At 31.2% G+C, this 24,878-nt stretch overlaps 2 protein-coding genes and 1 pseudogene across 3 annotated transcripts; 2 read left to right on the top strand and 1 right to left on the bottom strand.

Annotated features, from left to right (window-relative positions):
* Positions 1-110: 110 nt before the first annotated feature.
* LOC103865516 lies at positions 111-1,786 on the top strand (annotated as a pseudogene).
* Positions 1,787-2,085: 299 nt separating this feature from the next.
* Positions 2,086-8,033, bottom strand: LOC103865515 (probable F-box protein At2g36090). The gene has a single exon (XM_033289237.1). The coding sequence runs from the start codon at positions 3,146-3,148 to the stop codon at positions 2,198-2,200; it is 951 nt and encodes a 316-aa protein (XP_033145128.1). The 5' UTR covers positions 3,149-8,033; the 3' UTR covers positions 2,086-2,197.
* A 3,240-nt stretch (positions 8,034-11,273) lies between these two features.
* On the top strand, positions 11,274-23,215 carry LOC103865512 (B3 domain-containing protein At2g36080). Of its 2 annotated transcripts, XM_033290450.1 has the most exons (4): positions 11,274-14,079; positions 14,315-20,835; positions 21,834-22,018; positions 22,938-23,215. In XM_033290450.1, the coding sequence occupies exons 2-4, from the start codon at positions 20,334-20,336 to the stop codon at positions 22,986-22,988; spliced, it is 738 nt and encodes a 245-aa protein (XP_033146341.1). In that variant the 5' UTR covers positions 11,274-14,079; positions 14,315-20,333; the 3' UTR covers positions 22,989-23,215. The 2 variants fall into 2 exon arrangements, with proteins under 2 accessions (XP_033146341.1, XP_009141558.1); XM_009143310.3 differs by having other exon boundaries at positions 11,274-20,835.
* Positions 23,216-24,878: the final 1,663 nt, after the last annotated feature.

Genomic DNA, 24,878 nt, shown 5'->3' with positions numbered 1-24,878 from the left:
AAATAAATATTGGTTTTAAGTTTTCAAAATAAATAAGTCATTTTATATTTAATTATTTCGATCCATTTTTTTCTAGTTTTGATGGAAAGTCTTGTCCTTCCGTCCTCTCAACAACCTATATATCGTGGCTTGTCTCAACAAAAGGAGAAGCATATACAATTTAATAGAAAGCCTGAAAGTTCAGTAGTTGACTAATCAAAAGAGTTAATAATCGGTAATGTCAGCGGGGTTATCTATGTTTTAGATAGAGAAGCTACAGTTAAAGAACATGTGATCTCTATTTTTTCTGGAAGACGCTTCAAAACTGTAATTCTTTTTTAAACCCCAAGATATATTGCAAGTGACTGATTGTTTATGCATGAATAAGTTAATAACCATACGAGGATGCTTTGCTTCAAAACAATGGAATGGAGTCATTCAATTAACAAAGTTCGGGTTGGTTGTTTTATTGGCATGTAATAAAATGAAAATAATTAAAGCTCATTTGCCTACATATGTATGCCAACTTCACTACACTTCAATTGTTGGCTCAAAGCCAATCAAGCGGGAAAATAGTAAGAAACAACAACTCCTCTTCTTGGACTCTTAACAAATCAACTAACCTTAGTATCAAACTAAAACACTAGTCGTTAGTTAGCTACTAATTGTTCCTAATCAATTACTGCTTAATACATTATATAAACACTTGTCCATCTCCCTTTGGTTTCCCACCACAAGTACAAAGCATTTCAACACAAACAAAATACATACACTTTTGTATTTCTTTAACCCCAACGCAAGAGAGAATGGCGAAAGAGTCTACCACCATTGACATTGGCGAGTCAAGTACCGTGACCAAAAGTAGAAGCCATGTCGTGGTTGACGAGAAGAAGAAGAAGCGCTTTGTGGCAGCCACCGCAGGAGGCGGCTACAAGAGAGGTTTGGCCATATTCGATTTCCTCCTCCGTTTGGCGGCCATAGTAACCACTATCACGGCTTCCTCTGTATTTCTGTAATGTACACAGCCGAGGAGACTCTTCCCTTCTTTACTCAGTTCTTACAGTTCCAAGCCGGTTACGATGACTTTGCCACATTTCAATGAGTCAAAAATTTCATTTTCTTAACATATGCTTATTAATTTTACATCATGTTTTTATACAATAAATGCTTATAGTTACTTTGTTCAACTTGTCCAGCCATTAGTTAATGACTTAATGATATAGAAATGTAAATCGTTTTTGAAGGTTCTTTGTGATAGCCATAGCCATTGTCGCCAGCTATCTCGTATTGTCACTTCCTTTCTCCATCGTAACTATTGTCCATCCACTTGCCGCCTTGTCCCGGCTTATCCTCCTTATCTCCGACACCGTTAATTTTACTGATAAACCTATTCTCCAAAAAAAATATTTTTTAATTTCATATTAATATATTTTCTTTTATGTTATGGTGAAGGTGGTGGTGACGCTTACTACATCAGCGACGGCTGCGACAGCAGCAATTGTCTACCTTGCACATAACGGCAATCCAAACACTAACTGGCTCCCCATTTGTCAGCAGTTTGGAGACTTCTGCCAGGCTACTAGTAGTGCAGTTGTAGCCGCTTCTCTTGGAATTGTCTTCTTCCTCCTTCTCATTGTCATCTCAGCCATTGCTCTAAAACGACATTGATCTCATAATTTTCAACTTGTCAAGATCCTTATGGGCATAGGTGTTTTTCTTGTGTTTGTTTGTGGCTTGTGCTTTGTTGTATCATGAAAATGTAAGTACAATAGTATTCTATATGGTATGAAAAAATGTAACTAGAATTGTTTATGTTTTAAAGAAATTTGTGAAGGTTTTTAGAGGCATGTGGATTTGGTTCGGATGTTTCGGTTGGTTTGGTTCACATAACATTTTGCCGAATTGAACCAAACAAAAAAAACTGGTTCAGTTAACATTCAATTAATTAGTTAACGAAAATTCCACGAAAACTAATAAAAAAATTTGGTTTCTACTTTGGTTAAAATTTTGGGTTATTATAATTTATTTCGGTCAGACTCGGTTATTTTAATTTGAAATTTGGTTAGTTTGATTCAGAATTTTGGTTTAAATCTGAGTTGAACCGAATTCATAACAGCACTTAATAAAATCTTTTTTGGTTCGGTTTGGATCAAAATCCCAAGTTCATTATAATTCTATCTATATATATGTTCTTGAATCTTGATTGATTATATCAAAGTCATCGAGACCAAAGATAAAACCCAACAAGCGATACAAAACCTAAAATTCCGACAGCTACCGTTAAAATGTCAAATACGGATTCTACCCTCATCTTCTTCTCTTTCATCTCTCTCCTCTTCTCCATAAACTCCTCGTGTCTCCTCTTCAACTCCACTTCTCTCCTTCTCCCATTTCCTCTTTTACCCTCCATTACACTCCTCAAAATGACCAAACTATCCTTCCCGTTCAAATGCGTTCCCTCCATCTTCTCCACCCTCAGACTCACCTCCTTCACGTGCATCTCCTCCTCCCCGCACGTGACCACCGTGATCACACACTCCACCGACCCCACAACCGTCGCAAACTTCGCCTCCACTCCACCGCTCAGCCAGTTTCGCCGCACCGACACCGCCCGGTGACTAGACAGATTCGCCGCTCGTTTTCCGACGGGATCGATCACGATCCAGCTCAAAGTCAGCTCCTGCTCTAGATCACGACACGTGTCTTCCGCCCACCGTCCTCGCTTGATCGGCGTCGGCACCGTGTCCTTCGCGTCCACGAGATCGATCCTCAGAGGCGAGCTACGGAACCACGCCGTCGTCGTCTCCGTCTTCACGACTCTGGTCAAAATCAGTTTCCCTCTGTAGTGTACATCCACGGCGGAGATCAGCTCCTGGAACGGACGGTCGGGATCGGAAACTGAACCGGCGGTGTCGAGGACAGAGTAGGCGTCGGAGAAAAAAAGGCGGGAATCATCGTCGGAGAAGGTGGCGGTGGAAGGCCACGTGGAGCGGCGGAGTTTGGACCAGAGGATCTCGTTTGAAGCGAGCTCGTGGAGGTGTGAGGAGGCGCAGGAGACGGAGGCTAGGGTTGGGCCGTCGAGACGCGTCAGGATGTGAGATTCTATGATGTCGTGATGGACGGTGGAGATTAAGTTCGTTACGGTGGAAGAGGAGGAGCAGCCCGCCATTTCAAGGTGGTTACTCACGTTGTTAAGTGATTATTTACTAGTTGCTGAGTGATTAGTTAGTTAATGGTATTTGATTAATCAAGGAAAGGGATTTATATAAGAGCGTCGAAGCTCTGATATGACAAAAAGACCAATGTTTTAAAATTTATTAACGAGAACACCATTGGTGCAACGGGGGTAACTTGATATTTTCTTACATCATTTGTTTAATACTCTATATAATAAGATAACTGACCTAGAAAAGTTAGATAAAAATTAAATTAATATGATTGTCTCATTGTGACATCTCATGTAGTCATTTAGTGTATTATTAAGCTCAAAATTAAGAACTAAATAGATGAACTTCTTAGATAACCATATATAATAAGTAGGCCGATTATGTGGCATGCTAGGTGAAACATTTGTAATAGGCCGTTTTTGAAAAAAATTACATACAAATAATTTTTTAAATTTGTTTTAAATCCTCAAATTTGTAAAAAAAAATTTTTTTACATAGGTCTAGTCACATGCTCCCAAAATCTCAGTGTCGATCATGATAATAAAGTATATTATAAAGTAGATCAGTGTGATAACATTTTGGTGATTAATTTACTTCATGTTATAGCTATATTGGTTTATCAATTTAAGAGAATATTTAGTCAACTTTTTCTTTTCATTTATCATGATTGTTTTAGAAATTAAATTGTACACGATTTAAGAGACTTAAATAAATTTTGTGACAAAAGTATGAAATAAGAAATGTCCATGCAAATAATACTGCCAAAGCATCACCACACAGACATTCGATTGCCGGACAACTTGATCCACTGGGAAAGGGAAATTATGTATATTCTATTCAAGATATGCCCTTTGTCAAATACATTATTCAAGAACTGGTATTGTTTGTCAAACTATATTTAATAATAATTAGAGTTGTTTGATTTTTGCAAGATGTTTCTTGAAATCATATAGATAAACACATATCTAAAACTTTAGAAAATCACATTATAAGGTTTTCAACATGGGTATTTAAGAAATAAAAAACAATATATATATATATATATATATATTATAATGAATATGTATTTCAAAAATTGACAAATTCATTGAAAAGGTACCTTAAATGTGAAATTAACAGCTCCAGGAAAAAAATGGTAAAAAGATCTAGTCATGCAGATCATCCAATCTTATTTTAATGATGTAGCCAGGAGTCTCCAAGCCGCTACTTGAAACCGTTGGAGAGATTTGCTTGTGGCGGTTCGCTCTCGGGCGTTGGAACATGACTGCTGGACACCTTAATCTTTTCTCGATCACTTCAGAACATCTTCCAGCGAACTGTAGACATTGTTGGATTGAAGTTATTGGGACTCTGCCGTCTATGTTTGACCGTTGTTGTAAACCATTGTGAACCCGCTAATTTGTACTTCCTGGATTAAAGTTCATTTTTTCTTTTCTTTTGATGCAATTTTATGCTTCTGGATTTTAAAACTTTCCTGTACTTCTTAAATCTTTAAGTTAATCATTCTATGACCTAGTAAAAAATAAATATAAGCGTTTTAAAATACATAAATAAAAAGTATAAGTCTAAAATAATCTAAAATGGTGCTAACATCAATAATCAAAAATAATTTCTATTCAAGATTCGTGGTCGTTTATTTATCTTCCATACTTAAAAAGCTAATTTTACACAAAACTTTATTTTACAGTTTAAAAGAAACCACAACAAACCAAACAATCAAAACACCAAAAACTAGAATTTCAAAAAAGACGAATCATAAATGATCATTTCTTTTTGTCTAATCTTACAAATAAACTTCACAACAAATATACCAAACCAATCACCTCAAATAAAACTCAACAACACATACATCAAGTCAGCTAAACAAATACAAACTACACGGACAGCTATTTAACAAGTTACAAACTTACTTTCGCAAATGCTTACGAACAACGAAGACAACAACCAAGATCAATGAAATTACCTAAACAAAAAAAGAAGAGTAAGTTACGAACTCTGATAAATACAAATAAGAATGATTTTTGTTTACATATTACCCATCATATAAAAGAGAAACAAACACATCCACACCATGAGATACAAGAGACAATTCTGACATACACAAAGGCGGCAACAACATTTCCACCTGCTCACTCCTCTTATTTTATGAAAATAGCTTACATGCTCAATGTCAACATGTCAATGATATTGTCTTCTTATGAGAAATACATAAATTCGTTTGAAACCAACTAAGACTCAAATACTCAGAATTGTCACTCATTTTATAGTTATTTCTACAAGTTTTCATGTATTTGTTTTAAAAATCCGGTAAAAGAACAAGTTTAAAATTTTTTTAAAAAAACATATAACAAACATAATAAGGATAATAAAAAATATTATTTAATACACAACTAAACTGGAGAAAAATATCCAGAAATAAAATGTACTCTCAACAATCTTAGTATAATTTATGTAATCTCAACAATTGAAGAAACAAATTAAAAAGACAAACAAACAATAAGTCTCAGTGACACAGCAAGCAACACCACAAACAATATCAATTATATTACTAATACAGTTTAGTCATTTATAAGTGGAGAACAATCCATATACAGTTCATCATCACAACTCTAATACTATAACAATAAAAACTTGAAAAACAATGATCAAGCCAAAACACAAAATTCACAACTACAATGATCCTAGCAAACATTGAGATGAAACAATAATTAACAATCCCGCGCTTATGCAGAGGCAATGCCCTTAGTTATTATATGAATAAGAGAAAGTTAACAATCTATAAAAGAATTCAGACAGAGACGGATTCAATGAATCTTGTAACACCTTCAGATAAACGAATCGTTCAAAGAAACCCGGTTAAACCATCAACAAAGTTTAAGGAGATGTATTGGTAATCCACAAATGGTGGACTAGGAAACTGCGGACGTGGAAACTGTGGTGGACACCGCTAAATGTATTCGACTCCTAATATATATGTTTATTGGATTTCTGATTCGATTTTCTGGTATCTATATATGTATCTTTCTCTTTTGTAATTATTTGTTTAGAACCGTACGACTTTGGTCATAACTTATAACTTGTTAAAAATAAAAGAGAAATTAATAAAAAGAAAAATAATCTATAAACAAAAAAGGGGGAGAGAGAGAATTAACAATGATTTCAGTGTGATTACTTGATACATATCTTAGAAACAACAGGGGATGGGAAACCCTATTACATCCGATTAAGGGTTCCCTTGAATTTAATATAATATCACCATCGATTAGGTTTATAGAACATTTTTGTTGATTAAATAATTGACTAGTAAGTAATAACCACAAGAAAAGGCAGAACGAGAAAAGGAAAGGCCAACAGTGTTTTACATCAGCATGATGAACAATGGAATTGATTAAAATACATCCTCTTGACATTTCCTTACATATTAAAAATATTTAATGACTAGTTAAATGGTTAAAAATTCAATTTTTTTTTAAACCGGAGCTTCTAGCTCTAGTGGTAAAGGGCTTACAGCTGTGAGTACTGCCACCAGGGTTCGAATCTCGGCCACTGGGGAATTAACATTTCGGCATCGCCAGGGACAGAGGACCTACACGTGGCAAGATACTTCTGTATAATTCAAAAAAAAAATAAAAATTCAATTTTCTTAGTTTAGAATACATGGTACGTAATTAGATATGGTTTGTGAAAACCCACCTTAATTTTCTAAATGACATTAAAACAATACATATACATTAATGTGGCTATATTATTATTTAGTTTTAAGTTTATAACTAACAAACATTATCTTAATGATATTCATCTGTGTGATATAATATAAATAAGCCGACGACATCATGTGTGTATCATATATTTGTTTATTTGTTTACGGTTCCTACTCTCAACCTAATTTCTTCTTTTGACAGACTATATCCACTGCATGCATATATACGGTTACATTTTGAATTGTATTTCTTATATAGTCAATAATAGCGAATGCATTACATCAGTGTCGCCAACTCTTTTGTATTAATCAAATTAAGATATACTTTTTGTAAAAGAAAATTAAGATATTTTTGTTGATAGTGAAATATAAACCATGTCTTATACCAAATACAAAACGACCCATACAATCCAACAACGGCCATGCTAGTCATTGGCTCTTGAGATACATTATTCTACATCTTGCTGAGATTAGCTTTTCAAGTTACGGTTTATTTCATTTTGGAGAGAACGTAATAAGAGGAGGCACAGTATATAATATTCAAAGATCGGTGCCCCAGCTAGTAAACATAATTGACGAAAATATAAAGAACTGTATCATGTCCACTAGATATTTCATGAAACCAAAACTGCATGGACTAGTACTACTGCATTGTTGGTTTTAAACGCATGACGCTTGACTTGAGATTTTGTCTAGTTAATATTTTCTTTTAAACTCTCGATATATATATATATATATATATATATATATATATATATATATATATATTCTTTTTTGAGATCAATAAATTTACATTTCATGAAAAGTAACTTTCAGATTCCTATGCAATAGATACATGCACACTTCCATTGAAAGTTTATGTAATAGGTTGACTACTTCCGTCGAGAACCCCACGGCCGCTCACTCGGAATGATAAACAATACAATCACTATATAATTTTTCTCTGTGTTTTGTTAGAGAAATTGGTGGTATATCAATCCCGTGCATAGAGAACGCTCAACACTAAGGGCCTGACTGGTTCAAACGCAGCGGTTGCGGTTGCGGTTGCGGGAGTTTGTGGATGCGGATGGTTGCGGTTTCTAGCGGTTTTAAGAGATTTGTACGACTGGTACTGCGGTTAAAAATTGGTGCGTTTGCGGGTGACTTATGACTGGTTAACTACCAAATGCGGTAACAGTCAAATAATAAATTAACAATATTTATATTTAATATAATTATAAAAATATCGAGGTCAAAAAAAAAAAAATTATAAAAATATCAAAAATCATAAAATTATAATAAATATAAAATTTATATTTAGAAAGTTATAATTTTAATTTTTAAAAATTTATTGAAATTGTTTTTATTATAAAATTTTATAATATTAATTAAAATATAATAGATATATTTTAATATTTTCATAATTTCAGTTTTAAAATTTTTATTAAATATTTTTACTTTTGTATATATATTGTTTTTAAAAAAAAGAAAAAAATTTTACCCTCCCGCAACCGCCCGCAACCGCAAACGTTAGCTGGAGCCAGCTTTTGAATTTGTGAGATTCAGAGCAGTTTGAAGCGGTTTAGAGCGATTCGAGTGATTGTTGCAAACCGCCGATAACCGCTACCAACAGCAAAAGCTGCGTTTGCGGGTGGTAGCGGGAAAACCAGTCGCCCCCTAAAACTTTTGTATGATATACAGGTTAAAGCCCCCATTTCAAATGTTGAAGGCTCATTTAGACCTCTTCTCTTTTCCGCATCAACTTAATTGACTACTACCAAATCAATTCTTTTAATTATTTCCACATTTACCACAATATGCTAGAAATCAGAATTACATTTCCATTGAGATTCTTTTTTTTTTTGATCAAATACATTTCCATTGAGATTCTTCAATTAAAAAATTAATGTAGCTTTGTTCACAACAGTAAACATTAAAAACTTATGTGTTCAAATGTAGAACCTTACATTTTTTTTATTACAATACGAAATTAATAAGACTTTGAATAATCTTAAACTAGCATTTTATGTAACAGAAAACAGAACAATTAGTAAGTTTGAATCTGGATCAAGTTCTTCCAGTTTTATATGCTTGACCGGTCTTAATTGGGCTCCTATCAATTTTTTTTTCCTTTTTGCAGATTCATTCTCCGGTCTATGCACATATATTTCCAAAAAGAAGTAGAGGATATATATTCCTTCATTTTTTCGAATATATTTTCAAAGCGGCCCAAGCTAAGGTCCATGTATCGAGCAGATCATAGAGTATCAAAGCTGGGTCTCAAAAAAATCATGACTATTGTCCATGTTATAATACACCCTAACCATATTATTCGTAAAGATAAAATAAATTAAACAATATTCATTTCCATATGAAGCGGATTCTTACTAACTTTATATACCCATTACTTGTAGACTACCAAGTTAATTAGACACTTAACTACAAGCCTACAACATTTGTTGAAGACATCTCATCACTTGTGTCAGTACTCTTGCATTATTCTTGCCATAATTCTCTGTATTTATAAGCTAACTTGTTCTTAATTACATCTAAGTGCAATGAACTTGCATATCTATTTTACAATGTACTTTTTAAGTATTAATCCAGGTGTGGCAGACACCTACTAAATCAAACTTGGATTCTCTGTCTACTACTGAATACTACATTAATTTTCATATCAAAAGTCTACGAATATCGTACGTGTATATGTACATTTGTGTACATCAGTATATGCACAGTGCCAACATACTAGACGTAGGTGTACGTAGTGGCACGTGGGTACACTTCGAGGTACTTCTATGATAATATTTGTTTTGTCAGTATATGTTTTACTTTCGATGCCAATATTTGTTTTTATGTATTTAGTTATACATCATCGTTTTTAATTTAATTACTAGATTTTGATCCGCGCTTTCAAAGCGCGGGATTATTTTCGAAACATTCCAAATTTATTTGATATAAATTTGTATTTTAATTGTATCTACACTTAGATATTACAAATGAAAAATTATATTCAATATTTTGAAATCCGACCCGACCCGCAGTTAAATTGCCAAATTCGGTGGTTCGTATGTAATCCATTTTAGTTTTCAAAAAAAAAACTGTTATTTAAAAATTCTATAAAACCCGTAACAACTGTTAAAACCCGAGATCTGGTTATCGGTTAAACTGATAGATGACCCAATATGTAATCCGGTTTGATTTATTATTATATTTAGAGTATTGTAATATATATTCATGAATGTTCAGATGAATAGTGAATATATTATGAAATTGATATTCCAATTTTAATACAATTTTAGTCCAACTAAAATTCCATCTTGTTAATGGATTAATATTTGAGTGGATGCATACTAAAAATAAAATAGATTTGAGCATCAATAATATGTATACGTCTATTACGAATTAATAATTTAAGTTTGCAAATAAAAAATAATTGTTTATTTAGTTAGTTTACTTTTGTTATTCACATATTATTAGATACTTTTTGATGTTTTGTCTATGGCTTATTTAAAATTTAAAATTTAATTTCATTATTCGCATTAGAAATGTAAATATTTATTATTTTAATTTTGATATATATTTTTATTATATTTAGTTCTTAATTTTTATAATTTATATATATAATTATCTTTTTAAGAAATTAAAATATTGACTCTTACTCTCTAGCTTCAATTTATATTAATTGTAATGTTTTATGATATATTTGTGTTAATATATTTGTTCAATTGGTATATATTTGATATATATATTACATGTCTGTTTGAGTAACCCGTAAAAAATATATTCATTAAACTATCAATAGTAACATGTTTCATCGTATAATTACTATTAATATTTATTTTATAATATATATTTATATATATTTTAATACTCTAACTATAAGAATTATATTTTTATGTATCTGGTGAGGGTTTTGAACAATTTGTTTTTTTTTTGCATTTGGATTAATATATAGTTGTATATATATGAATGAATAGATATATATATATATATATATATATAATTATTTATTACATTAATAACTAAAATATAATTGATTAGTTATTTGAATTTTGAATTAATATAAATTAAATTCATTAGTTTAAAAAATAATAGATTAGTTAGTTAGTTCCTTAATTTTAGGTATGATGTATATTTAACAATTAAATTAGATATGAATAGAAATAATAGGAAATATAATTAAATATAATGATCCAACCTAGACTATATGTAAATAGATAAAAATTGCTTCTGTTTTAATAGTATTGATAACTATAAGAATTATATTTTTATGTATTTGGTGAGGGTTTTGAACAATTTGTTTTTTTTTGCATTTGGATTAATATATAGTTGTATATATATGAATGAATAGATATATATATATATATATATATATAATTATTTATTACATTAATAACTAAAATATAACTGATTAGTTATTTGAATTTCAAATTAATATAAATTAAATTCATTAGTTTTAAAAATAATAGATTAGTTAGTTAGTTCCTTAATTTTAGGTATGATGTATATTTAACAATTAAATTAGATATAAATAGAAATAATAGGAAATATAATTAAATATAATGGTCCAACCTAGACTATTTGTAAGTAGATAAAAATTGCTTCTGTTTTAATAGTATTGATACTTACGAGCTGAACTGCTAATTACTAGCTGATTACTCTCTCCGTTATTTTTTTTACAGCAAAAAAAAATGTATTATTTTTTATAATTTTCAATTTTCAATAATTTTTAACTAATAGTAATTTAATAAAGTTAATTTTTTAAAAAAATTTATAATTTTTCATAGAAAACACAAAAAATACATTTTTCTGAAACAATTTTTTTTTAAAAAAAATCTATCATTAAAATAAAATTTCTTAGATTGTTAATCAGTTATGAAATCTCCAACTCTACTCTAATTTTCACTCTAAAATAAAATTTAGAATATAAATGTTTTAATAGTACTATATTTCTTACTTTATAATGAAGTAGAAAATATGTCTACTCTAAATATAGTGTAATTTTTTTTTTGTCATCACTTTATTTTTTACTATAAAATTAAAATAGAGTATAATTAGAGTAAACTCGAACTTTATTATAGAATTACTCTATTTTAAAATAAATCATTGGAGATGATATTACATAGCGAACAAATTCATATTTTATTTGACTCCAAATGATAAATTATTCATACAATAAAAGAGATATTTTTTTTATCAACGAAGTGTCTTTCTTCAGTTCAAAAAGAAACGAAGCGTCTTTCTTGCATTTTAATGCGATGCTAGAAAGCCATGAAACGAGCACTGATTGATACTGCATCACAGCTTGCCTAGCCAAAAGATTAGGTCAAAGATTCTAGATTTTCTTACACATGATTATTTATTTATTCTTTTAACTGCTTTTCAATAGTAAAACTGTGTATACGGCTTTGAATTGTCGTACGTAACCCAAGAGACTTGAATTTTGTAACCGAACCAGAACCATTTATAATGGCTCATTCGAACCATACTGGATTAGGCACAGTTTTGTGAAACACTAGTTTGGCCTCTAAAATTTTTGGAAGTCTTTTTTATAAAAATCATTAATAAATATTTATAACTCTAAAAATATTTTTTTTTGAATTCTAAAAATCTTAAATCCAATTTTGATCCAAACCATGGTTTACTCGCAGCACGATTCAATTTAATAATTTTTATGTTATGCAGTGTAAGTTTATATTATATACATAAGAGTATAGGTTTACGTCACGGCTTAACATGACATTATTATGTTAAAAAAACATGACATTGTAAGTTGTATACGTCGTGTGTATCTGAACCTTATAGATATACCTTTTAATATAAAGAGCATCATAGATATTTAGTAACATATACAATTATTTACATATAAAGTACTATTTTATCTTTTTCAAATTGTTCTATGTTTTTGAAAAAAAAAAAAAAAATATATATATATATATATATATATATATATATATATTAATATATTTTTATTAGGTAACTAAAATGATAAAAAAAAATTCAAAAAATTATTTGTCTTTATTAAATTTTGATTGGTTAAAATTGTGAAAATAGCTAATTATAAAATAATATATTTATAATCAAATTTAAATAGTTTAATAATATACGCAAAAACTATAAAATATTTTTCTTTTAAACAGAAAAAATAATAAGTAAATAATTTTTTTTTTGAGAAAAGGCTTTAAGAAAAATGGAATCAAAATGGGTACATCAAAGCAAAATCCCATAAGCTTAGAGCATATATGACCTTCGTGCATTGTCAAGCTTATTAGTTTCACTCACTTCCCTTGCCACTAATCTCATATCTTCTTTTTTTCTGGATCCAAAAATCTCTCCTCAACTTTTACAATTTCTTGGAATTTGTTTGTCTCTCCAATTTATCTATCCATATTTATTGACGATTTTCTTTGAAAAGAATCCATGTTCTTTTTCTGTTGTTCAAATTATTGTTTTTTTTTTCTTACACTACTACTGTATTTATCTATTCAATTTTTATATGATAACATTTACTAAGAAACAACTGCAGTCTCTGCAGTGTAATATTGGCATGCTATATTGCTATGATACATGATTTATCATCAATATGATTTTCGAACACAAATTAAATACTGTCTATTTTGTTGTAATTTATTGGTTTGTAATTGATAATTTGGCTTTTTGTGTAAAAACCATACAGATTTGTATATTGCCTCGGTAACTTTGAATCTGAAAATTAAAATTTGTCAATAATTGCTATGTTCAATTGGAAAAATAAAATACTTTTAAAAATCATCTAACATAAAACCAAAACTTCAGGAAAACGTTAATTAACTAGTAGATTTTAAATATGTAGTCAAATTTGAAGGCACATCTAACCTATACTAAAAGGAGGATATATTGATCAGAGAGGACGTCCACGTCAGACAATAAAATCCTCCAATCAAAACATAGGTAATTGACACATCAGATGACACATCCTTTCTTTTTCCATCGACGACCCCTCTTCCTAAAAGTTATTGTTTCCGCTTCGTCTTCTCTTCTGAACCCCTCTTCGATCCAGCCTCCGCTTCTGTCATCTCCTCAACCTCAGTTCCTGACGATAACTCCGATCTCAACCACGAGGTGTTCCCCGGAATGGAGACTGTCTCATCAATCTCCCTGAAAGCTCACCAATCTTCATCCGACTGCTCAAACCTAGCTCGAAGCTCTTCCCCTTCTTTTCCTTACCATGGTGATTGAAATTTTGATGTTGATTCCAATCTAAAGCCTAAGGTAATGTAAAGTCCTTTGCTTTCAAGTGTTTCGGGAATGGGTTCTTTGCCAAGAGATTGTTGATTTGATCAGATTTATCTTTGGGGGTTTTGTAAAGTTCTAGCCTTTATGATTTGAGCATTGCTATGTGTACCTCAAGTATTGTAATCAAAGAGATTGTTGATTTGATTTGATTTGATCAGATCTGTCTCTGGATTTGTAAAGTTGGTAACTTTATGATTTGGGCAATTTACAGATATGTAAGACGCAATCATTACCGTCCTCTTCATCTTCTTCGCAAAAAGGCATCTCCGACGCCATGGTTTTCACAGATTCCTTTATTTTCCACTCGATATACAGAGACGAACCTTGAAGAACAATGGCGACTTCCAAGATACCACTTTCCGAATAGAAGCCCGTGCATTGCAGTCGAACCGTTGTCTCACGCTTCTCCGTTTTGGGAAGATATGAAAGTGAAGAAAGATTGTGAATTTAAGGACATGACATGCCGCTTTTGGATGATAAGTTAGTATTCTACTGATTTTGTTTTGTTATTGTTGTTACTTTGTTTCTGTCTTTTATGGGTCTCATTTTCACATAATCTCTTTTTGCCTACATGCATCTCTCATCCAAGCTTCTCCATCACCTAAACACATTCAGACAACTTCTTAGGGAGAGAGCTATGTATGGGCTTAGTGGGTTTGATGTGATCAGAAGCAAAAACCATTTCAAGCTTTCAGTTTCAGTTGTTGCGATCAGACTCTACGAGTTTAAATTTCTTGCTGTTGCTAATCCCATCCCATTCAAGTTCAGTAAGCTCGAGCAAGTGATAGTGTTGACAAATACAAATGTCCAGTTGCAGGTACATTTTTCTATTTTGCAGCTTCTGTTCTCAGTAGTTGAATACTCAGACATCTCATGCCAGCCACCTCTTCTCTTTCAGACATCATTGGTTGATAAGTAATATTTTTCCACAGCAGAAATATTTTGTTTCATGTATTTTGATCACCACTCCTGTTAATTTATAAATAAACTACTTACTTTCTAAGCAGGAAAATGATTGTCTGCTTATGTGTTTTTGACAGCCTTAACGAACTCTTTTATAATAGACTGAAAACTGGTGTTTGTCAGCCTAGAGTGATGATAGCGACCAGCAACAATCCAAAGTTTGTAGGAGGTAAATGTTCTTGGAAGACAAGCAGATATTACCCCACACATATTGCAAAAATGGTTTCATAACATATCTTTCTTTCTTATATGAAGCAAGCAATGGGAGTTGACATACCTTTTTACCTTGATTATGTAGTAACATTTTTTCCACCTTTTTTAGATTTTCAAAGCTGTAATACTTTGCTCAAATTTGGTATTGGTTTTCCCTTCCTCTGTGAAGCTCGAGTCCTCTTATATTTTTTTGGTAATCAATGGACTCTCCAAGATGATTCATTCTAAATCTGTAGTAAAACCCAACATCTTAATCATTTTATGACTCACATAATTGTACTTTATTTCTTTGGCATCAACTTCCACAGCTTTTTCTATCACCTGCAAAGACCCCAAGTTTGTCTCTTCATCAAACTATGCATATAGGTGGATGAAAAAGCTTACCATTAGCATTCCCAGGTTTTTTCCCCCACCGAAAATGAAATAACCGTTCAACAGGAAGCTCTTTGCTATCAGCATTGACTTGAACCGCATGTAGAATAACCTACAGATTTGTTTTTCTTTCTGTTTTCTCTCAAAGTCCCAAATGTACAATGCATCATATGCAAGTTAACAGATCGTTCTGTTATGCCCATGTTTTGTAGGTAATGGTGTTAAGAGTAATTACCTCTTTGATGGATGTGTGCATGGCTTCATACTGCTCTTTGGAGAGGAATGCATAATTCACAAAGGGGATGAGTTCTCCTTCACCAGTGGTTTAATCGGCTCTTTCAACTCTCTTGCCAGCTTAACTCTCCTATTTTTCGAGCAATCCTCTAGCGTCTAATTTGTTATTCTGTAGTCTTACAATTTAGCTATCAAAATATTATGATCATTATACCAATCTTGATTACAACACTAAACAAAGAAAAGATAAAAACTATTTTTCTAACATAAGCTTGCTAAGTTTTAATAAAAAGAGTAAAATGTTATTAAAAGTATCTTTTTTGGTTATGCGGAAAAAAGAATTCAAAATAACTATATGATTGATTAGGAACAAAAGGTTGATAAAAGTGGGTTGGTTTGAAGAATTTACGTGGTAACTAACAAAAGAAAAAAAAAATAAATCAACAATCTATATTTAACAGTATCTTAATAAATCCATACATAAAGCTCGCTAAGTTTTCATAAAGTATAAGTAAAGTTTTAATCAAAAAGAGTTAAATGTTATAAGTAAATTTTTTTTTTTGCTTCCGAATAAAAGAATTCGGAATACCTATGTGATTATAGGAGCACAAAAATGATTAAAGGTAGATTTTTTGGAAGACTTCACGTTGTAATCAATTAAAGAAATAAATTATATAAACAATAATATATATTTATATATAGTAAAATAATTTTGATTTCAAGTAACCATTTCCTAAAAATGATAAATCAGAAATTAACATATAACATAGTTATTATAATATCTTTTTGTCAACTTTATTATAATTTCTATATAAATAAAGTTGATCATTCCTTTTACAGAATGACACATCATCAGCTTTCACAAGTTCAGTCCCACCAACGAGTCAATATTAGTGTTATTGGATTTACAAATTATTTCTAATTCGACCATGTTCGGTTATTACTCCTTAATCTATTAACATTATTGGCCATAAAGTTCATACAACAAAAAAAAAAGTTCATACACCAAACTGTCAGTGATGATATATATGACAGTTTTACACAACATTGAAGCATAACCGGCTTCATCTCACCTCCCCCCACCACCCGTAACCAGGTCACGATGTAACTTATTTCAATAATGACTCATAATTCAACTTAGAAGAAATAAAAGATGATATAAAACCACAAAAAAATAACGTATAGTATTTAATGGTAATTTTTAGTATTTGGCTACATGTATAATTGTAAGTTTCGTATTATAACTGTAATTTTGAAATATTCACTAAAATTAATAATATATTTATGTAATATTTTTATATGCTAACCCGTCCGTAGGGCGGGCCAAATCCTAGTAAATTATAAGAATAGATGATAAACCGACCCCAACAAATTTTGAGGGGAAAATGTTCCTCTTTTTTTTTTTTTGAACACAAGGGGAAAATGTTCCTCTTGGTTTTATTTTTCAAGAGGTATCTTTTTTTTTTCTCTTATAAACCGATTACATGTAAGGTAAAGTGTAATAGTGGAGACACACTAATGTCGAAGTGAAGAAAAATAGTTTACCTGATAGATGAATCTACTTGGAAATTGATGAAATTTCGCGGCGATCGAGGATGAGGTACCCCATTATCACTTAACCGATTTATTATTTGAAGTACAGAAATACCTTTTGGTGAACATAACTTTTTGAAATTAACTTTTCCTTTTTAGATTTAAAACTGTCTGACAATATATATGACGTATTTTGTTACACATTAATCATTACACTTGATCCAACAATTTATCGACGTTGTGGTTTGCATTATCTTTTTCACCAACCTATGTTTTTTCTTTTTGTAACTGGCTTTATATCACCAATATAAGTTGTAGTACAGGATGTTGAATTTCAACCCGTCACCAGTGTTGAAAATAAAAATATAATATTATCCCCTCTGTCTTTTGAAAAATGTCAGTTTTAACATTTTTTCTCGTTACACAAAAATATTATTTTAAAAATTTTATTGTAAATTATAACTATTTTTAGTTAATATTAATTATAAATTACACTAATTTTATAAATAATTTTATTTATTTTAAATAATATATATCAATAAAATATAATCAATAAAATTATAAATATATTTCAATCATTTTCTTAGTCGGTGTGAAGTGATACTTTTTACGAAGTGGAAGTAATATTTTTTGGTAGAGTTCTAGCTGAAATTTCCTTTATTTAGATTCAATTTGCTTTTGCTACCAAACCGCACTTTAACTTGAATAATGTTTACCCATATGCAAGGCTTGGGGAGTCTGTCCTACAGAGCATTTGAAATTTCCATGATAACAAAAAAAATTGTTTGACAGCTAGAAATCGACGATTGAGCTACCCATATCATGCTAGATGACCATAACTTTCCAGAAAAACATACATTTATTGTAAAACTCACTCGATTGTTGTAGTTTTTTGTTTTCAAAATATCACTGCTAATGCTGTTAATTAAGGTTACAGAAATAAGCTGAGGATATTATTTCTTATTCAAGCCTCTAATATTGAGTATATCTAACCTATAATCCCAAGAGTATGATTGGATGGTATTGTTAGAGTAATAAAAATTGGAGTAAATATTTTTACTTTCAATCTCACTTAAATACATCCAATCAGGTTGAAAAAGGTAGAAAAGAGTTTCCACTCAGTTACACTAGAAAACAAAATATTTGGTCAGTTATTACTGATTTTCCACCACATTTTTACTCTAGAATAATGAAGAGTAAACCAGCGTAACGCATTAGATAATTAATTCTTTCCACTTTATTTTTTTAATTTTACTCTTATTTACGCTCTGATGTTTCCAATCAAACCCCAAATGTGTGATCAAATGAACGAAAACGTTCAATCTATAATTAAAATAATGTGGAACTAGATCTATATTAAAATAACGTTTAAGATTTTAGTTCATTTTAAAAATGTACGAATTCAAATTTAGCATTAATAATAACGATAAATTTCATGAGAAAATCCACAAATGACAGATTGTGATAAATATGTCAGAAAAGGGAAACAAAGAGGACATACTAGTCGGAAATGCATAAAACAAAAGGCAAGTAACAAATCAGAGAAGTTTTTTCAGAGCCTACAAATTAAATAGTTTGTTTTGGGTTTACGTAACATTATACATTTATGATATGTATTCTTATTTTTGATTGACAAAAAAGAAAAGAAATATATTCTTATTTATTTTATGTTTGTTTGTGAAGGGGAGAATGTGAGGAGAGGATTGAAACACGACTGAAGAGAGAAGGAGCAGACAGTTGAAGACAGATCTTATCTCTATCCCTCCCACGACTCTTCTCTTCGGAAACACAAAGCTATCTGTTCTTTTATTTAAAGTAATTATTATCCTGAACATATTTTATCATTTCACGTAAAATAAATAGCCAGAGAAACAATTTCGAAATCTTGTGAACTATACGTTGACATTAATGAGATGTGTCATGCACGTGATGGAAAAACTAAATAAGGAAAGGCTGTACATAGAAATCTTCTTGGTTAAGAGACAAAAGATCTTTTCAAGGCTTTGGTCCATGCATGTATCTGCCTTTCTTTTTTTTTCCCATGGTTTTCTACCTTACTATTTGTGGATTTATACATTTCTTCCTACTCTATGAAATTCGTAGGGTCACAAAATTCAAATTACAACGAAAATCAAATAAATAGTATTTAATAAATTTATGTAAAACCAAAAATATAAGAAAACTGCTCTGTTCAAAAAAAAAAAAACTGTATGTAGTTATGCTACCCGTAATACCATTGTCGGTATGTCAAAATCTAACATATTTAAGAATGAAGTAATTGGATGATTTGTTGGGTGGTGAATGGAATGCACGTGCTTGATAAGTTAAGTTAGTAGTAAGCTAGAAAATGAAGGATAATGCGTTAACATGTGCATCATCCCGACAAAGAAAATCTCGCAAGCAAATATAGATATGTACCTACATATATTATAAGAACCAAAATGTGAATCTATACACCACCCTAGACTACAAGGAAATAACAATCCCTATATATTAGATTTATAGGCCAAAAGAAAAAAACAACCCCCCCCCCCTTTCATATAGTTTGTATGTTTATATTACGGTGAACTTTTTACATTTATATCAGGAATACTAAAATAATTTTCAACGGATGTCATAAATAGGTCCAGTTATATACACCATATGGAGTATATCAATGCATATATTACACCAGAAACACACACACGCATATCTTACACATTTACATATATATGATTTATAATAGAATTATAGGTAATTTTTTTTTCTTTGAAACATATTCAGACACATATTTGTTCAAAAGACATATATATAGACACATATAAATAGAGGCAGATAAGATACATGTAACCGCAGCATTGGTATCTCAAACAAATATATGCCAACTATCTCTCTCTCTCTCATCACTATTCTCCATTTTTTTGTCTCTCATTCAAATGTCAATAAATCAATATTCAAGCGAGTTCTACTACCATTCTCTCATGTGGCAACAACAGCAGCAACACCACCATCAAAACGAAGTCGTGGAGGAAAAAGAAGCTCTTTTCGAGAAACCCTTAACCCCAAGTGACGTCGGAAAACTAAACCGCCTAGTCATCCCTAAACAGCACGCCGAGAGATACTTCCCTCTCGCCGCCGCCGCGGTAGACGCCGTGGAGAAGGGATTACTCCTCTGCTTCGAGGACGAGGAAGGTAAGCCATGGAGATTCAGATACTCTTATTGGAATAGTAGCCAGAGTTACGTCTTGACCAAAGGATGGAGCAGATATGTTAAAGAGAAGCAACTTGACGCCGGCGACGTTGTTCTCTTTCATCGCCACCGTGCTGACGGTGGAAGATTCTTCATTGGCTGGAGAAGACGCGGCGACTCTTCCTCCTCCTCCGACTCTTATCGCAATCTTCAATCTAATTCCTCGCTCCAATATTATCCTCATGCAGGTACCCTTTTTCATTAGTTCTATAGATATGAATTTTTTTTTCCTTTAATAACGTAGACTTTTTTTTGGTAACAAATAACGTAGACTTTTGGATCGAATTCCAGTCTATCCCCACAATCTGTGAAAATAGGATATTTTATCACACAAAAAATCAATACCAACTACAGTGATAATATTAGTGAACCATATAGTTAAATAGTTAACCCACTAGATATTAGTAAGATTTAAGAAAGTCCTTTTTAGTCAACGTATAGATGCATTATCAAACCACATATTGGTTGGCTATATAACGAAATCAATAATATTTAACGAATCATGTAATATTTTATTTATTCAAATTAAAAGTAACAAAAAAATCTATTGTGAAAATATTTTTCATGTAATATATGAAGTTACGTGAACATTTGAACTACTCTTTTTTATCTTGATGAGTTTGTGATGGGCGCGTGAGGGTAGGCGCTCCTTAAAGTAACTAGAAATTTAGAAGAGGAGTAAAAATAAAGAAATCATGGAAACCCATAGGAACAGAATCGGATTCGTATTATCAACGCTGCGTGACATTTGTTGCGTATCCTTGCACCTACTCTTTATTCATTTTCATTTTTCATTTTTCATTTTTCATATATATGAGTTATATATACATTCGAACGGTATCTTGGACCAAAACCAGCATGCACTCGCTCGCTACATGTTCCAAATATAACCATTCACTGAAACTCTGTCTAAGACACAAAGTCCAACACCCATCATTACAATAGTCTAGAGTATACATTTATTTGGAAAATATATATACATGTGTGACAACCATCTAAGCTACAAATATAAGTATGATGAGTATAAATCAACATGACGTGTCATTGTGGTAACGCTTGTCATCTGAGTACAAAATTGGAAAAAAATCTATGTAGTTATCCATATTATAGATTCCTAAATCTTTAAAAAAAAAAACCTAAATATATTTTTCTACGTTAATTGATATGTTAATTAACTGGATGGCAGGGGCTCAAGCGGTGGAGAACCAGAGAGGTAACTCCAAGACATTGAGACTTTTTGGAGTGAACATGGAGTGCCAGATAGACTCAGACTGGTCCGAGCCATCCACACCTGACGGTTTTACCACATGTCCAACCAATCACGACCAGTTTCCTATCTACCCTGAACACTTTCCTCCTCCGTACTACATGGTACGTTTCAATTATTATTTTACAATAAACAAATAACTCCATACATTTTCGTTTTGTTAAAAGTCTGAGTAGAGTAGTTAACTAGTTATAGATCAAAAGTAAATGTCCAAATCACTCAAACCGACGTTTTATGTTTCTTGTCCACGCGTTTTCATATTGAGATAAAAGTTATTCGAGTTGGTTTGACATTTTTCCATTTATAATTACCATGACGGTACTCTATCTCTCGTCCTTTAATTTATGTTGGCCTTATCAAATTAATAGATCAATTTTTGTTTTTTTATACTGAAAGTAAGAAAAGAACAAACTGTATACACAGTTTCTACTTACTGTTAACATATCACGCCGAGTAGTCGTTCTAAACTTATCCTACAAAAAGTTAATAAGCCATTGGTCGAAGAAAAGAAACTTATCCTACAAAAGTGCCGTCCACTATTGTTATAATTATCATGACTATTATTGCTATTAGTGTAATAGTTATTAGTGTTTGTTATTGTTAGGCATGCACGTTTTACATTTCTGTCATATACTTTGTCTTCAAAATAAAAATTTTGACAATTGAAAAATAAAAATTGACAATTCCGTCAAATTTTTCTTCCAAACCGAATATTTATTTATACATAAGCAAGCATAATTGACGTGTCGAATTTTCGTGTGTAAGTTGATGAACATATAGACATATATGTCTTGTTACCGCATCTATTATTGTTTTAGTACCGTTACCATATATCTACTCTTTGACAACGAAAATATTTGGATTGGACCCATCCTGCATGAGGTGGTTGCCCCGATAATAAAGACATATCTTTAAGTTGACAACAAAAGTCAAGAAAATGGAAATTATATTTGATACTTTTGCAGGGAATCGTATACAATTAAGCGTTTTTTTTATATAATAAGATTTAATGTTATTTTGCAGGACGTAAGTTTCACAGGAGATGTGCACCAGACGAGTAGCCAACAAGGATAGAACAAATACTTCACATCTGGTCCTTGTGTTTTAGATGTTGATCCAATAAATTAAGCTTCATTTTGTATTACTTATAGCAAAATCGTATTGATTCTTCGTTTAACCTTTCTCAGCTTTCACTCTCTTCTTTTTGTCTTTCTCTATGTATTAGATTCTTTCTATTAGTTAACAATTGTACAAAGTTCTGGATATTCCAAAATCATATTTTATATATTAACTCCCAATTATATCGAGGCAAATATCAGTAAACTATATCCATATATATCTTGAAATTCGGTAAAACTAGTCTAAAATATCATTGATGTAGCAAAATACACCATGGTTTTAAAATTTGAAGATTGTATTTATCTTAAATTAATTGACTGAAGTGTCAGTGATCGACAGAAAAATTAGTACACCTAAATCAATTTTCTTATAAGAATATTATGTAAAAAAAGAAACTAAATAGTAGTCAAATTAAACACATTCGCACAACGCTCGATTTACAAGTTCCTCTATCTTTCATGGGTACATCTCGGCGAATTTATAGTTCGCAACATCCAGCTGTGTGATAGTTCTTGTTGCTGGTATAATAGAGGTTACAACAGAATAATTAGAAAGATTCAAAGATCTTTAAAAGGTTCGAGAATCCTTTGCTTCTACAACGGCTTCTTATAACTTCTTCGTGGGCGTAGAATTGCATCAAGCCCACTATTCTCTTTAAATATATTATGTCCTTCAAAGCCCATTATTTACAAAAAAAAAACCAACTAACTGAACAGATTTCAAAAACCGGACTAAACAACTTTAGTTTACAATATTATATATTTTATGCCATGTTAAACTATTAGATATACAAAACACATATTAATATACTTTTGAAGTTAATATCTCAAATTTACAAAACTAAATGGGATGAATCGAAAGATTTGAAAACCAATATATTTTGTAATATTTTTATATATTTAACGTTATGTTAAATTACTACGTATATATCATATTTTCTTATATAAAAGAAAACCAAATAATATTCTGTTTTATAGAATATATTGTATTTTCATTACTTTATACAGCTGAGAACTGAAGAATCTTTCATTTTGTCTCAAATTTCAACATATAGGCGTGTTAAATGGATCGAATTTGAAATGTGTGTTTACCACAAGGTCATGGTCTCATGGACATATTGTCTTTTGTTTTGTTTACATTTTGCTTAGCTATTATCTAGTTTTTTGACAAAAAAGTTTTTAAATATTCTTGCCAATTTTTTCATTCCTTTTTAAATGCTATATTAGTTATAATGTATTTAAAGAGTTGTAGCGATAAATGAGTGATCATCGTATTTATAATAAACACACAATTTAGTGTTTTGAAAACTATTTTACATAATCATCCTGATTTTGTAGAACTACAAATTGAGATAATCTTCTATGTAGTGATCATATTTTAGTTTTTTTTTTTTGCATGTCATTGTTTGTTCCGGTTGAGTCACTCACTGAGCAAATAGAATTCTCACGATTGTACACACCAAAAGAGAATCGAGATTACGTTATAATTCATCTTTCTATGTAACACAATAATGAGTGATTAGAACCACAAGTACCTTAGTTAAAATCTTGTAACTACTTTCGATGGGTTACCTAACCACACGGTTCATAAATCGCGCCACCTCATGTCATATCATATATAGAAAGAAATTTGATAAAATCATTAGCAACCGATGAATCAATAATATATGATTATCAATTATTAATTTATAAGGAAACGTGTAATATAATGCAAGGAATGCATACATACATGACGCAGATGGGTCCATCCCCAAGCCATGCACCCATGTGCTCTTCATTTAACGGAAGGTACGGACGAATTTTGTTTGATTCTTGCTCTGGTAATATGTATCGTTTAAAATATGTA

This window comes from Brassica rapa, chromosome A04 (genome assembly GCF_000309985.2).
Source record: "Brassica rapa cultivar Chiifu-401-42 chromosome A04, CAAS_Brap_v3.01, whole genome shotgun sequence".
Lineage (NCBI taxonomy): Eukaryota > Viridiplantae > Streptophyta > Magnoliopsida > Brassicales > Brassicaceae > Brassica > Brassica rapa.
Note: the sequence above shows the minus strand (reverse complement) of the source record. Positions and strands in the feature narration are given on the sequence as shown.